General features: G+C 48.3%; 1 protein-coding gene across 2 annotated transcripts in view; it reads right to left on the reverse strand.

Moving 5' to 3' along the window:
* Positions 1 to 16,776, reverse strand: part of asap2b (ArfGAP with SH3 domain, ankyrin repeat and PH domain 2b) — a 32,657-nt gene that overhangs the window by 9,766 nt on the left and 6,115 nt on the right. Inside the window, exons 3-23 of one of the 2 annotated variants that reach the window (XM_079364898.1) lie at positions 12,916 to 13,058; positions 12,762 to 12,836; positions 10,535 to 10,584; positions 10,323 to 10,452; positions 9,537 to 9,622; positions 9,358 to 9,433; positions 9,203 to 9,289; positions 9,023 to 9,126; positions 8,507 to 8,576; positions 8,223 to 8,324; positions 7,631 to 7,718; positions 7,507 to 7,555; positions 7,267 to 7,433; positions 6,655 to 6,788; positions 6,205 to 6,299; positions 5,943 to 6,132; positions 4,096 to 4,181; positions 2,168 to 2,283; positions 1,758 to 1,825; positions 500 to 607; positions 194 to 428 (exon numbers count right to left, since the gene is read on the reverse strand). In XM_079364898.1, coding sequence (XP_079221024.1) covers positions 194 to 428; positions 500 to 607; positions 1,758 to 1,825; positions 2,168 to 2,283; positions 4,096 to 4,181; positions 5,943 to 6,132; positions 6,205 to 6,299; positions 6,655 to 6,788; positions 7,267 to 7,433; positions 7,507 to 7,555; positions 7,631 to 7,718; positions 8,223 to 8,324; positions 8,507 to 8,576; positions 9,023 to 9,126; positions 9,203 to 9,289; positions 9,358 to 9,433; positions 9,537 to 9,622; positions 10,323 to 10,452; positions 10,535 to 10,584; positions 12,762 to 12,836; positions 12,916 to 13,058 — 2,259 coding nt within the window. The remainder of the gene's footprint in view (positions 1 to 193; positions 429 to 499; positions 608 to 1,757; positions 1,826 to 2,167; positions 2,284 to 4,095; positions 4,182 to 5,942; positions 6,133 to 6,204; positions 6,300 to 6,654; positions 6,789 to 7,266; positions 7,434 to 7,506; positions 7,556 to 7,630; positions 7,719 to 8,222; positions 8,325 to 8,506; positions 8,577 to 9,022; positions 9,127 to 9,202; positions 9,290 to 9,357; positions 9,434 to 9,536; positions 9,623 to 10,322; positions 10,453 to 10,534; positions 10,585 to 12,761; positions 12,837 to 12,915; positions 13,059 to 16,776) is intronic. The other variant, XM_079364899.1, reaches the window with a different exon arrangement.

A 16,776-nucleotide genomic window follows, 5' to 3' on the forward strand; every position in this document is an offset into this window, starting at 1 on the left:
TCAATAAATACATGACAGAAGACATTTCTGATGGAGAAAGAAGATTTGAAAAGCCACAGCGTATGTTAAACATAAGAAGTCGAGTTCATGTCTTCGTATCTAGAGACGCCAGATGAGACTGAGCAAAGGGAAATCTAAGTCCATCCTCCATGTTCCAGTCCCTCCCCTGGATCTGATTAACTTCATGTCTGACCTCTGTTGGGCACTCTCGGGGGCAGCGGGGGTGTGGGTCCGAGTGGCGGCAGGTTCACGTCCATCATGGTGCCATAGGTCTCATTGCTGACCATCATGCTGGGGACCTGAGGCCTCAGTTTGTCCCGCGCCAAGAAGGCTGCATCCCGAGCCAGCACCGCCATGTTGGGCTGCATTGGACCGCTCCCCGACACAAAGCAGCTGACCGGACGCTCATCACGCCGGTTTGGGATCGGCTGAAGAGACGGGATTGTTACACATCTAAGAACCTCTGAGCTTTAAAAGTGCTGAACCGAAAGACGCTCACCTTGTCCTCCATCTCGTCCTCACTCTCATCCAGGTCCTCGTTCTGTAGACGCCACTCGTACTCCACGTGGACATGGACGTTAAACTTTCCTGTCTGAGCCTGGGTCAACTGAAGCGCACACACACACACACACACACACACACACACACACACACACACACACACACACACACACACACACACACACACACACTTTAAGGTTGTGTAATCAAAGACATCGAGCCCCTGACGATGATAAACCACATCTCTAAATCTCAGACAGGAAGTCGATGAGGTCGCCTCATTGTCATGTTTTTAAAACTTTATTTATAAATGTTGAAGTCGTCAGGCTGCTCAGCTGCTCGCTGGCACGTGGAGCTTTTCACCTGTTGAGCTCAGACTGGATCCTAAACTGGAACTGAATCAGTTCTTAATAAGGACTCATGATCTGGCTCCTCCTGCTAGACTTTGTTTTATCTTAAGATAGTTTGTATCCTCTTTATTGTCCAGCTTGTTTGGTTCGAAGGTTGTGAGAAGGACTAAAGTGGACACTCTGCTGTAGGACCAGGACTTGAGCTCATACAGGGTTAGGGCTCTGCTGTAGGACCAGGACTTGAGCTCATACAGGGTTAGGGCTCTGCTGTAGGACCAGGACTTGAGCTCATACAGGGTTAGGGCTCTGCTGTAGGACCAGGACTTGAGCTCATACAGGGTTAGGGCTCTGCTGTAGGACCAGGACTTGAGCTCATACAGGGTTAGGGCTCTGCTGTAGGACCAGGACTTGAGCTCATACAGGGTTAGGGCTCTGCTGTAGGACCAGGACTTGAGCTCATACAGGGTTAGGGCTCTGCTGTAGGACCAGGACTTGAGCTCATACAGGGTTAGGGCTCTGCTGTAGGACCAGGACTTGAGCTCATACAGGGTTAGGGCTCTGCTGTAGGACCAGGACTTGAGCTCATACAGGGTTAGGGCTCTGCTGTAGGACCAGGACTTGAGCTCATACAGGGTTAGGGCTCTGCTGTAGGACCAGGACTTGAGCTCATACAGGGTTAGGGCTCTGCTGTAGGACCAGGACTTGAGCTCATACAGGGTTAGGGCTCTGCTGTAGGACCAGGACTTGAGCTCATACAGGGTTAGGGCTCTGCTGTAGGACCAGGACTTGAGCTCATACAGGGTTAGGGCTCTGCTGTAGGACCAGGACTTGAGCTCATACAGGGTTAGGGCTCTGCTGTAGGACCAGGACTTGAGCTCATACAGGGTTACATGCAGGAAGTCTTACCAGCTCTTCACACTGAGCGTGTCGGAGGCGTTTGGCGATGTCCAGCGGCGTCTCTCCAGCTTCATTTGCTGTTGAGACAAAATTGAATTAATTAATGAAGCTTTAAAGCCGTTCATGCTGTCGTCATCGTCAGGACGCCCCAGTGCTTCTTAAACTAGACCCGTCCCTGAGGCTTGGGTCCGGGTTCTGGCAGCTTGCTCTGTGACGTGTAAAACACGCCATCACCACGTCTTCATCTGCATTTTTATCATTTTAGTAAAAAGTATTCTATCCTGTCCGTCGTCCTCCATCTTTGTTTCCTCTGAAGGTGAGAGTCCGGACTCTGAGTGACTCTGTTGGTATGTTTGGGTCACTGATGTCCGAACCTTAAATCTGTTATTCTTAGTCAACATGTGTGTTTGTGTTCTTACTGATGGACACTGAAGCTTTTCCTCTCAGCAGCAGTTTGAGACACTCGCTGTTATCCGTCAGACAGCAGTAATGCAGCGCCGTGCTTCCTCTGACCGTCTGCTTGTCCAGGTTACCACTGAAACACACAGAGAAAACTACAAACATGGAGTCCATCCTCTGACCACTGAAACACACAGATAAAACTACAAACATGGAGTCCATCCTCTGACTACTGAAACACACAGAGAAAACTACAAACATGGAGTCCATCCCCTGACCACTGAAACACACAGAGAAAACTACAAACATGGAGTCCATCCTCTGACCACTGAAACACACAGATAAAACTACAAACATGGAGTCCATCCTCTGACCACTGAAACACACAGATAAAACTACAAACATGGAGTCCATCCTCTGACCACTGAAACACACAGAGAAAACTACAAACATGGAGTCCATCCCCTGACCACTGAAACACACAGATAAAACTACAAACATGGAGTCCATCCCCTGACCACTGAAACACACAGATAAAACTACAAACATGGTGTCCATCCTCTGACCACTGAAACACACAGATAAAACTACAAACATGGAGTCCATCCTCTGACCACTGAAACACACAGATACAACTACAAACATGGAGTCCATCCTCTGACCACTGAAACACACAGATAAAACTACAAACATGGAGTCCATCTCTGACTACTGAAACACAGATAAAACTACAAACATGGAGACCATCCTCTGACCACTGAAACACACAGATAAAACTACAAACATGGAGTCCATCCTCTGACCACTGAAACACACAGATACAACTACAAACATGGAGTCCATCCTCTGACCACTGAAACACACAGATACAACTACAAACATGGAGTCCATCCTCTGACCACTGAAACACACAGATAAAACTACAAACATGGAGTCCATCCCCTGACCACTGAAACACACAGATAAAACTACAAACATGGAGTCCATCCTCTGACCACTGAAACACACAGATAAAACTACAAACATGGAGTCCATCCTCTGACTACTGAAACACAGCTAAAACTACAAACATGGAGTCCATCCTCTGACCACTGAAACACACAGATACAACTACAAACATGGAGTCCATCCTCTGACCACTGAAACACACAGATACAACTACAAACATGGAGTCCATCCTCTGACCACTGAAACACACAGAGAAAACTACAAACATGGAGTCCATCCTCTGACCATGAAACACACACAGTCATATTAAACTACAAACATGGAGTCCATCCTCTGACCATGAAACACACACAGTCATATTAAACTACAAACATGGAGACTGTCTGTTTTTCTGCTCATAAAGCTGTAAGCAGGCCGCGTCACCTCACGGTGACATGATGGATCTATGTTCACATAGTAAGAACGCTTAAAGAAGAAGATGGATGTATATGAGCACACTGACATGTTGACATGATGGATCTGTGTTAGGGTTAGCCCCAGTAAGAACGCTGTATATGAGCACACTGACATGTTGACATGATGGATCTATGTTAGGGTTAGCCCCAGTAAGAACGCTGTATATGAGCACACTGACATGTTGACATGATGGATCTATGTTAGGGTTAGCCCCAGTAAGAACGCTGTATATGAGCACACTGACATGTTGACATGATGGATCTATGTTAGGGTTAGCCCCAGTAAGAACGCTGTATATGAGCACACTGACATGTTGACATGATGGATCTGTGTTAGGGTTAGCCCCAGTAAGAACGCTGTATATGAGCACACTGACATGTTGACATGATGGATCTGTGTTAGGGTTAGCCCCAGTAAGAACGCTGTATATGAGCACACTGACATGTTGACATGATGGATCTGTGTTAGGGTTAGCCCCAGTAAGAACGCTGTATATGAGCACACTGACATGTTGACATGAAGGTGATGATGAGGAGGAAATCACCTGTTTTGTGCCAGGAAGTCAACAATGTGCAGCGAGTTTCTGTCGCCCATACGGACCGCCAGGTGCAGAACCGTCTCTCCGGGTTCCTGACCGAGACAAACACGAAGAAGTCTGTCAGGTGAGCGACTTTGGAGAAAAGACGCTGGTGGTCTTTTCTGATTCGCTGAGAGCTGATCCTGTTTGATTCAGTCTGTGCAGAGCTCTTCACCTCCTCTCATTCTTTTCCTGGGATGGTGAAGCGACTCTGATTGGTTAGCACGTTCTGAACGAGTCTGAACGTCGTGGTCTGGACCACATGAAGAGCATCGCCACTTTTTCCGGGAACACTTTACCACATGTGATGTCATTTCCTGGAATAGAACTTTATGAAGTCTTTGTGACGTTCATTTAGATATTCTCTTTAAGAGCAGATAAATCACTGACATGTATTTATAGAGCATCTTATATTTGTTTCTTTCCTTCAGCTCTGTGTGAACTGTTTCTATGTCTGTAAAGCTCTGTGTGAACTGTTTCTATGTCTGTAAAGCTCTGTGTGAACTGTTTCTATGTCTGTAAAGTTCTGTGTGAACTGTTTCTATGTCTGTAAAGCTCTGTGTGAACTGTTTCTATGTCTGTAAAGCTCTGTGTGAACTGTTTCTGTCTGTAAAGCTCTGTGTGAACTGTTTCTATGTCTGTAAAGCTCTGTGTGAACTGTTTCTATGTTTCTGTCTGTAAAGCTCTGTGTGAACTGTTTCTGTCTGTAAAGCTCTGTGTGAACTGTTTCTATGTTTCTGTCTGTAAAGCTCTGTGTGAACTGTTTCTGTCTGTAAAGCTCTGTGTGAACTGTTTCTGTCTGTAAAGCTCTGTGTGAACTGTTTCTATGTCTGTAAAGCTCTGTGTGAACTGTTTCTATGTTTCTGTCTGTAAAGCTCTGTGTGAACTGTTTCTATGTCTGTAAAGCTCTGTGTGAACTGTTTCTATGTCTGTAAAGCTCTGTGTGAACTGTTTCTATGTCTGTAAAGCTCTGTGTGAACTGTTTCTATGTCTGTAAAGCTCTGTGTGAACTGTTTCTGTCTGTAAAGCTCTGTGTGAACTGTTTCTGTCTGTAAAGCTCTGTGTGAACTGTTTCTATGTCTGTAAAGCTCTGTGTGAACTGTTTCTATGTCTGTAAAGCTCTGTGTGAACTGTTTCTATGTCTGTAAAGCTCTGTGTGAACTGTTTCTATGTCTGTAAAGCTCTGTGTGAACTGTTTCTGTCTGTAAAGCTCTGTGTGAACTGTTTCTATGTCTGTAAAGTTCTGTGTGAACTGTTTCTATGTCTGTAAAGCTCTGTGTGAACTGTTTCTATGTTTCTGTCTGTAAAGCTCTGTGTGAACTGTTTCTATGTTTCTGTCTGTAAAGCTCTGTGTGAACTGTTTCTATGTCTGTAAAGCTCTGTGTGAACTGTTTCTATGTCTGTAAAGTTCTGTGTGAACTGTTTCTATGTCTGTAAAGCTCTGTGTGAACTGTTTCTATGTCTGTAAAGCTCTGTGTGAACTGTTTCTATGTCTGTAAAGCTCTGTGTGAACTGTTTCTATGTCTGAGCCTTCAGTAGCTCAGGTTGGTGCGTGCGACCCGTGAACAGAGGCGCTGACTCTGCTGGTCATCCGGGTTCAGATCCAATCAGCGCTCTCTCAGACTCAGTCTGCACAACGACGACGGCGACGTCTTTAAAATGTGACCTGACGACTAGATAACGTTTCATACCGATTCAATCTGTTCAATAAATAATGAATTATACTAATTATATTATATATATACGACACAATGAGCCAAAGATGGCCGCCTTCTATCTGCAGCTTAGGGTTAAATGAAGGTGTGCAGACGTACGTGTTCGCTGGGCTGCGGGCTGGCCTCCATCAGGTCCACACCCTCAGCGTAGACCTGGATCAGAGACAGGATGTCTTTGTTCCTGACCGCCTCGTACAGAGTCTGCAGCCTGGACGCAGCGTCGCCACAGCGCCGCTCAGCGAAGCGCTTCTCCGTGTACTTAGCTGTGATGTAATCCTTCCTCACCTGCCTGGAAACATCCACAGCACACGTTACGTCTCACGTCTGTGTGGAAAAGTCTTCTGTGGATTATTCCACTCACATGTCGCTGCTCGCCGCAGGCTTCGTTACGTCCTGCGCCGTCAGCTCCGCCTCCATGATCTCGTTGAAGCTCGCGTTTCCCACATTCTTCGCCAACTAGAACACAACATTATCCACATATGGAGCGGGAATGTTCAACAGCCTGTAATCAGTCCCAGGTGGACTTCTGTGAGGACATTTAGTCTTCTGATGGACAGAAAGTGGACGAGCTGCTCAGCTACAGTTTAAAGTCATGTGATTGTTATTATGTGCTAAACATGGTCGACATCGACTGACGAGTTATTCTTATTCTCCGTCACATAAATCTCCACTTCACTTACTCACCAAACTTTGCCGTTTTCTTCCTGGTTATATTCTGCAGGGATTTACTGATGTATCATTCATAGCCTGATTTATAAAAGCCTGGTCATCATTAAATAATACGATCCTGAAGACCAGACCGAACACTGACCAGCAGCTCTGAAGTCCCCAGGACGTCCAGGTCCAGACTCTGGATCCTGGAGTAGTGGACCCCCATCTCTCTGTGGATCCCCGAGCACTCGATGCAGATCAGCACCCCGAGGTTGGTGGACAGCCAGGTGGGAGCTGAGGTGACGAGAGGACAATCATTTCAGGAAGCTGATGAAACACAGACTTTCAAAACGACTTCCTTCTCCTTCATCCGCCGCTCAGCAGACCGGTCTGTCTTCAGCCCTTCCTGTCAACAATACTCAAGAGTCTTTCAATCTGTTCTGAGACCGCGGGGCCACTTTACTGATCAGACCCACAAAGAGTCCTGGGTTACTGGGATCTGGCCTCTGCTGGTTCCTACCTCTCTGGGCGATTCTTTAGAGTGTCTGGAAGGGAGACAGTTTATCTATAGGGGGGTCCAAGAGTCCGTGTTTGGTCTCCTTCTCTTTACATTTAAAACAGCCACATCCAGGTCTACAGTCCCCCGCCCCCCCAGTCTCTAACTACACTCTTCTCCTCTGTCGCCCCCCGGTGGTGGAAGGAACCACCACACTGCAGATTCAGAACCTTTGCACAGGTGCCAGGTCTGAAAAGATTCCATGTTGGGACTGACCCGGAGCGCCACAGTCGCAGCAGCTGTCGTTGCCGCTCATCCTCTTCACCTCTCCTACGATGGCTTTGGTCAGCTCCTGCACGATGTTGTTCTCTCCATCGTTCTGCTCGCCTTTAAACGCCGTGTTCAGAGCCTCCTCTCGGCTGTTCTGCAGCACCGACACCCAGCTGCACAAACGGGAGAACATCCCGTCAGACGACACGTTCAAGCTAACGTCCAGTCAGACTTTGAAAGACTTACATCTGACACTCGGCTTCATCCTCGGTCTGGAAGTGGTACGTTCTGTCATCTGCACACATGGAAGGGTTAGAGCTATGTTGACACATCAGACACAGAACAATGACTTCCTGTGTGGGCAGCTCACGTGAGAACAGGTCGAAGCTCTTCTTCTCGTCTGGGTTCCTCTTCACCTGGCAGGTGAGCAGGTTGAGTTTGGCTGGAGGTCTGTTAACCTGAGAGACAAGAATCAGGGCTCAGAGTGAGACGGGGTCAGCAGGACACACGGAGACATCCAAAGACAGAAATCACTGACAACTTCCTGTTTTATTGATCTTTATTTTCATCTGGTGCTACTGCAGGTCAGAGCAGCAGTAACCACGACGTCCCTTTCACTGCTGCTCGTCTTTATTGACGTCATCAACACGGGACGGCGAGTCGACGTGATGAAGGTCGTTTAAAACGACTTTCACTGTTTCTTCTTCTGTGGATCCACAGAAGATTCAACATTTCTCTATTGTTTGTAAACATGATGATTGACGGTGGAAAGTGGCGAGCGGTTCAGTGGACTCATCAGGACGATGACTATCAGACGTTTTAAAGTCTGGTTGTCATCACGCCGTCTCCGGTGACTCTCTGTTATATCACAACCAATCAGGGTTAGCGAGCGCTGAAGCAGAGACAAAAGGTTGAAGGTACAGAAGTGAAGCCCCGCCCCCTCCCTCCCCTCCTGTTCCCACCCTTCTCTTTGTCATCCTTTTCCTTATGCTCCTCCTTCTCCTCCTTCTCTTCCTCTGCTGCACGCTCTGTCCTGATTGGCCGTTTGACTCTTCATGTAAAAACTTTAAAAATAAAAGAAAGAAGGAAAAAAATAAAATAAAAATAAAAAATAAAAATGAGATCTTGATTATTTCCACCATTTTGACACAAAAATAAAACCCAGAAGGCGACTTTTCATTGGCTGAGAGCATGCAAGCAGAAGGAGCAGGAGGACCAATAGGAGGACAGGACTCTGGGGTCATACCGTGCCGTGACTAATCGTGAGGAAACCGTTCTTCACCGAGCACTTCCTCTTCTGCCACACTTTCCTCAGGCTGCAGAGAGACGACACAAGGTCAACATGAATCATTCACAGGTTAGCTCGTCATGCTAAATCATCTCAAGGTTCAAGGTTCAAGGTTCAAGGTTCAATGTTCAGTGTTCATGGCTTTCTGTTCGTGATGAGTTATCGTGAAGAACGCCATTATGTTAAACCAGCTGCTTCATTAACACTCAAAGTTTTATTTACAGAGCTTTTATTTTGAAGGACACAGGGGTGGAAGTGTGTTCCTGATCTCTGTTAGCGCCCCCTGTCTGTGAGTTTTTACAATGAGGCAGAGTTTAACCCTTCGTGTGTGTTTGAGAATCAGAACTCGAGTCCTCGAATCGTCTCTGAAAACATCAGCAGGTGGACTGAGCTGCTAACAGGTTCAACAAGTCAAAGTCTCCAGGAAGGGAGACATATTTTCCAGAGGAATTGTGGGACATTGAGTTCACTCACCCCTCACTTTTCTTGAAGAGGAATCCGGAGCACTCGGTGCCATGAGCCTTGTTACCCTGCAGCTGGTGGAGGCTGTAGCCTGAGTTCTGTTTGGCCTGAGAGTCCTGAAGAGAGGAACATGACACGTGGCTGTACAGTACTGGAAGCGTCCTCTAGGGGGCAGCCAAGAGTTACACTCACCTCTTTGTGCTCCGACTGCAGCGAGGCCTTCAGGACATCTCGCAGCTGAATCAGCTGTTTCCTCTCTCCATCCTGAGTCTGTTTGATCTGAAGAGAAGAAGACGGACTTTAAGACGTGACCAGCAGCAGAGCGCCGCCAACAGACGAGTCCTCACCGCTGTCAGGTCGGACGCCAGCTTCTCTACGGACGGTTTCAGACTCTCGACGGCCTTCAGACCATCCTGGAAGAAACTGAAAACACCGAGAGAGAAGAAGAGTTCAACCAATCAGTGTCTCCTTGGAGGCGTTTTCTCTACAGGTGAAGCGTGCTCGCGAGGCGTGCAGAGTGACCTACTTGCACTGAGCGTGGAAATACTTGATGAGGTTCTGGAGGAAGTCGGCGCCTTTCTTCACTTTGATCTCGTTCACTTTAAGAAGGTACTGCGAAGGGAAACCATGAAGAGACACTCAGTGAACACAATTCTAAAAGGGGGAGGAGCCGAGAGTTATGGCCAATGACGAGGTGGGCGCGGCATGACCTCACACAGGTGAGGGCGTGACCTCACACAGGTAAAGAAGGGGCGTGACCTCACACAGGTAAAGAAGGGGCGTGACCTCACACAGGTAAAGAAGGGGCATGACCTCACACAGGTGAGGGCGTGACCTCACACAGGTAAAGAAGAGGTGTGACCTCACACAGGTAAAGAAGAGGTGTGACCTCACACAGGTGAGGGCGTGACCTCACACAGGTAAAGAAGGGGCGTGACCTCACACAGGTAAAGAAGGGGCGTGATCTCACACAGGTAAAGAAGAGGTGTGACCTCACACAGGTGAGGGCATGACCTCACACAGGTAAAGAAGGGGCATGACCTCACACAGGTGAGGGCGTGACCTCACACAGGTGAGGGCGTGACCTCACACAGGTGAGGGCGTGACCTCACACAGGTAAAGAAGGGGCGTGACCTCACACAGGTAAAGAAGGGGCATGACCTCACACAGGTGAGGGCGTGACCTCACACAGGTAAAGAAGGGGCGTGACCTCACACAGGTGAGGGCGTGACCTCACACAGGTAAAGAAGGGGCGTGACCTCACACAGGTAAAGAAGGGGCGTGACCTCACACAGGTAAAGATGGTCGTTACCTCACACATCTGCAGCTGGAACAGTCGCCTCTCCTTCTCCATCTCTTCTGCGATCTCTCCTCCGCTGAACTCGGTGCGGATCATCCCGTGCTGCTTGGCGTGCTCCCGCTTCTCCTTTTCGATCTTCACTCTGCGGAGGTCAAAGGTCAAATTAAGAGCAACAAAAAAAGAAAGTTTCTCAAATTGCAGAAGAAGTTTTTTTTTCCCCTCACAGCTTTGTCTCGTAGTCCTTCCACGATTTGTCAAACTGCTTCTTCAGGTCCTGGAGGAGCGAGAAGACAAGATCAAGAATTAGAATCATAGATTTCCCCTTTCATGTCACATGGCGTCCTGATGTTCAGTGAGACATGGCGTCCAGATGTTCAGTGAGACGTGGCGTCCTGATGTTCAGTGAGACGTGGCGTCTTATGTTCAGTGAGACGTGGCGTCCTGATGTTCAGTGAGACGTGGCGTCTTATGTTCAGTGAGACATGGCGTCCTATGTTCAGTGAGACGTGGCGTCCTGATGTTCAGTGAGACGTGGCGTCTTAAGTTCAGTGAGACATGGCGTCCTATGTTCAGTGAGACATGGCGTCCTATGGTCAGTGAGACGTGGCGTCCTGATGTTCAGTGAGACGTGGCGTCTTAAGTTCAGTGAGACATGGCGTCCTATGTTCAGTGAGACATGGCGTCCTATGGTCAGTGAGACGTGGCGTCCTGATGTTCAGTGAGACGTGGCGTCCTGATGTTCAGTGAGACATGGCGTCCTATGTTCAGTGAGACATGGCGTCCTATGGTCAGTGAGACGTGGCGTCCTGATGTTCAGTGAGACGTGGCGTCCTGATGTTCAGTGAGACGTGGCGTCTTATGTTCAGTGAGACATGGCGTCCTATGGTCAGTGAGACGTGGCGTCCTGATGTTCAGTGAGACATGGCGTCCTATGTTCAGTGAGACGTGGCGTCCTGATGTTCAGTGAGATGTGGCGTCCTATGGTCAGTGAGACGTGGCGTCCTGATGTTGGGTGAGACGTGGCGTCCTGATGTTGGGTGAGACGTGGCGTCCTATGTTCAGTGAGACTTGGCGTCCTATGGTCAGTGAGACGTGGCGTCCTGATGTTGGGTGAGACGTGGCGTCCTGATGTTGGGTGAGACATGGCGTCCTGATGTTGGGTGAGACGTGGCGTCCTGATGTTGGGTGAGACGTGGCGTCCTGATGTTGGGTGAGACATGGCGTCCTGATGTTCGGTGAGACATGGCGTCCTGATGTTGGGTGAGACGTGGCGTCCTGATGTTGGGTGAGACGTGGCGTCCTGATGTTCGGTGAGACGTGGCGTCCTGATGTTGGGTAAGACGTGGCGTCCTGATGTTTGGTGAGACGTGGCGAAAGGTAAAACCACAACGACCCCTGCAGCAAGCTAGGTGACGGAACCTGAGGAGGGTTCCTTAGGAAGCAGACTGGGTTAGGGTTCCAGGACTCTCTGGGACCGGGGTGTTCTGGGTTAGGGTTCCAGGACTCTCTGGGACCGGGGTGTTCTGGGTTAGGGTTCCAGGACTCTCTGGGACCGGGGTGTTCTGGGTTAGGGTTCCAGGACTCTCTGGGACCGGGGTGTTCTGGGTTAGGGTTCCAGGACTCTCTGGGACCGGGGTGTTCTGGGTTAGGGTTCCAGGACTCTCTGGGGCCGGGGTGTTCTGGGTTAGGGTTCCAGGACTCTCTGGGACCGGGGTGTTCTGGGTTAGGGTTCCAGGACTCTCTGGGACCGGGGTGTTCTGGGTTAGGGTTCCAGGACTCTCTGGGACCGGGGTGTTCTGGGTTAGGGTTCCAGGACTCTCTGGGACCGGGGTGTTCAGGAGCCGGTAGCTTTAGTAAAATACTCCTCCACACCTGGCTGCAGTCTGTAAAAGCACTTTGTTTATTTATTTTTAAAGATGCTATAAAAATAGTTGTTTCTTTACTATCATGACATCACAAAGGGCTGTGGCCCCTCCCCTTCATGACATCACAAAGGGCAGTAGCCCCTCCCCCAGGTGGGTGACACTCCCACAGCTAGGTGTTTGTTCTGCCCTCTGAGTCTGCCTTCTCACCGTAAACAATAGGACATGGAGCCAGAAAGCAGCGAGTACACCCGAGCCCTTCCAGAGAGGGGGCGTGGTCAGACACAGCTCATTTACATATTTAAAGCTACAGACACAGAAACAGCCTGTTCTGAGCAGGGCTGAAATAGAGGGGTTTATAGACATGATCAAATACAGGATCAGAGTGGATTTACAACAACACACTTCACACACATGATGAAGAGGAGCGAGGACACTGACTTCACCTGAAGAAGAAGAGGAGATCATGTGACCTTGAAGAACCTTGTGAACCTTTTAATTCACTATTTATTAAGCCAACGACTGATTGAAAAAGAAAGCAGTGTTTTGATTGAAAATGGAGGGAATACTAAAGAAGGTGCACACAAACCCCTTTGACCCCCTTCAGGTCTCCTTTCAGCAGACTGTCCAGAGGAAACGTGATGATGTTGTTCATGTTCTGCAGCTGCAAACAGAAAGTCGGGTTAGAGCTCCACAGCTTCTCCTCTGAAGGTCCATCAAACATTTTCACTGAACCTCCTCACCAGGTTTTTGAAGAGCGCCGTCAGCTCTTTGGTAAAAACAGCAAATGTGTGGAAAGCCGAGCCCACCTCGGCGTTCTCCCTGCCAGCACAGTCTCCAAACTTCTCCATGGACTGGATGTACTGCTCCTCATTCTCCACATGAGCTGAAACACACACAGGATCCAACAGCTGAACGAGTGAGAGCTTCATCACGCCATCACAGACTGCAGATAATCACATGACCTCCTGATGGCAGCTCTCTCTCCTCCCCCCGGCCTCGACAGACAAACACATTCACTAACCGCTCTCTCACCTGCTATTATTATTAATAATATCATTATTAATAATATTATTAATAATAATAATGATATTATTATTATTATTATTATTAATAATGATATTATTATTAATATAATAATGATATTATTATTAATATTATTAATAATGATATTATTAATAATATTATTAATAATGATATTATTATTAATATTATTAATAATGATATTATTATTAATATTATTAATAATGATATTATTATTAATAATGATATTATTAATAATATGATTAATAATGATATTATTATTAATATTATTAATAATGATATTATTATTAATATTATTAATAATGATATTATTATTAATAATGATATTATTAATAATATGATTAATAATGATATTATTATTAATATTATTAATAATATTATTAATAGTGATAATATTATTAATATAATAATTATATTATTATTAATATTATTAATAATATTATTAATAATGATAATATTATTAATATAATAATGATATTATTATTAATATTATTAATAATGATATTATTATTAATATAATAATGATATTATTATTAATATTATTAATAATGATATTATTATTAATAATAATATTATTAATAATAATATTATTATTAATAATGATATTATTAATAATATTATTAAAAATAATATCATTATATTAGTAACTTTATTTTTTTATGATTATTAGTAGCAATATTATTATTATTATCGTTAGCATTGAAGGCTTGTTGGTTTGTCTGCCTCCAGACCCCCCCCCCCCCCCCCCACTCCAGACCCCGCCCCCCCCTTAACACTGGTAAGGACATGTAAGGTCAGGATGTCTTTCTCGAAGACGCCACACTGAGAGCGCCGGGAGTGAACGCGAGTGACAGAAAAACACGAAACTCTTTTCAAAGAGGTTCGAGGTCACGTCTCACTCTTAACCCTTCAGTCTCCTCCTGCTTCCTCGACATGCTGCAACAAGACGGCAGTATGACAGGAATGCTTGGAGGAAAGACTCCACCTGCCCTGAACGCACCACCATGCAGTCCCTGAACGCACCACCATGAGTCCCTGAACGCACCACCATGAGTCCCTGAACGCACCACCATGCAGTCCCTGAACGCACCACCATGCAGTCCCTGAACGCACCACCATGAGTCCCTGAACGCACCACCATGCAGTCCCTGAACGAACCACCACGCAGTCCCTGAACGAACCACCACGCAGTCCCTGAACGCACCACCAGTCTCTAAATGCACCACCATGCAGTCCCTGAACGCACCACCATGAGTCCCTGAACGCACCACCATGCAGTCCCTGAACGCACCACCATGAGTCCCTGAACGCACCACCATGCAGTCCCTGAACGCACCACCATGCAGTCCCTGAACGCACCACCACAGTCTCTAAATGCACCACCATGCAGTCCCTGAAAGCACCACCACAGTCTCTAAATGCACCACCATGCAGTCCCTGAACGCACCACCATGCAGTCCCTGAACGCACCACCATGCAGTCCCTGAACACACCACCATACAGTCCCTGAACACACCACCACAGTCTCTAAACGCACCACCACACAGTCCCTGAACGCACCACCACACAGTCCCTGAACGCACCACCACAGTCTCTAAACGCACCACCATACAGTCCCTGAACACACCACCATACAGTCCCTGAACGCACCACACAGTCTGAAAGCACCACCGGTCCCTGAATGCACCACCACAGTCTCTGAACACACCACCACAGTCTCTAAATGCACCACCATGCAGTCCCTGAACACACCACACAGTCTCTAAATGCACCACCATGCAGTCCCTGAACGCACCACCACGCAGTCCCTGAACGCACCACCGGTCCCTGAATGCACCACCACAGTCTCTAAATGCACCACCATGCAGTCCCTGAACACACCACCATGAGTCCCTGAACGCACCACCATGCAGTCCCTGAACGCACCACCATGAGTCCCTGAACGCACCACCACGCAGTCCCTGAACGCACCACCACAGTCTCTAAATGCACCACCATGCAGTCCCTGAACGCACCACCATGCAGTCCCTGAACGCACCACCACAGTCTCTAAATGCACCACCATGCAGTCTCTAAATGCACCACCATGCAGTCCCTGAACGCACCACCATGCAGTCCCTGAACACACCACCATACAGTCCCTGAACACACCACCACAGTCTCTAAACGCACCACCACACAGTCCCTGAACGCACCACCACAGTCTCTAAACGCACCACCACAGTCTCTAAACGCACCACCATACAGTCCCTGAACGCACCACCATACAGTCCCTGAACGCACCACCGGTCCCTGAACGCACCACCACAGTCTCTAAATGCACCACCACGCAGTCCCTGAACGCACCACCACGCAGTCCCTGAACGCACCACCAGTCTCTAAATGCACCACCACGCAGTCCCTGAACGCACCACCACGCAGTCCCTGAACGCACCACCACGCAGTCCCTGAACGCACCACCACGCAGTCCCTGAACGCACCACCACGCAGTCCCTGAACGTACCACCACGCAGTCCCTGAACGTACCACCACGCAGTCCCTGAACGCACCACCACAGTCTCTAAACGCACCACCATGCAATCCCTGAACGCACCACCACGCAGTCCCTGAACGCACCACCACGCAGTCTGAAAGCACCACCGGTCCCTGAATGCACCACCACAGTCTCTAAATGCACCACCATGCAGTCCCTGAACACACCACACAGTCTCTAAATGCACCACCGGTCCCTGAACGCACCACCAGTCTCTAAATGCACCACCATACAGTCCCTGAACGCACCACCACACAGTCTGAATGCACCACCACAGTCCCTGAACGCACCACCATCCAGTCCCTAAACGCACCACCACAGTCTCTAAACGCACCACCATGCAGTCCCTGAACGCACCACCACGCAGTCCCTGAACGCACCACCAGTCTTTAAATGCACCACCATGCAGTCCCTGAACGCACCACCACGCAGTCCCTGAACGCACCACCACGCAGTCCCTGAACGCACCACCACGCAGTCCCTGAACGTACCACCACGCAGTCCCTGAACGCACCACCATACAGTCCCTGAACGCACCACCACAGTCTCTAAACGCACCACCATGCAATCCCTGAACGCACCACCACGCAGTCCCTGAACGCACCACCACGCAGTCCCTGAACGCACCACCACGCAGTCTGAAAGCACCACCGGTCCCTGAATGCACCACCACAGTCTCTAAATGCACCACCATGCAGTCCCTGAACACACCACACAGTCTCTAAATGCACCACACAGTCTCTAAACGCACCACCAGTCTCTAAATGCACCACCATACAGTCCCTGAACGCACCACCACACAGTCTGAATGCACCACCACAGTCCCTGAACGCACCACCATCCAGTCCCTAAACGCACCACCACAGTCTCTAAACGCACCACCATGCAGTCCGTGAACACACCACCACAGTCTCTAAATGCACCACCATACAGTCCCTGAACGCACCACCACAGTACCTGAACGCACCACCACACTTCAGTACTAACTGAATTTCCCTCGGGATCAATAAAGTATCTATCTATCACA

The sequence above is a fragment of the Symphodus melops genome, assembly GCF_947650265.1.
Source record: "Symphodus melops genome assembly, chromosome: 1".
NCBI classification, from domain to species: Eukaryota; Metazoa; Chordata; class Actinopteri; order Labriformes; family Labridae; genus Symphodus; species Symphodus melops.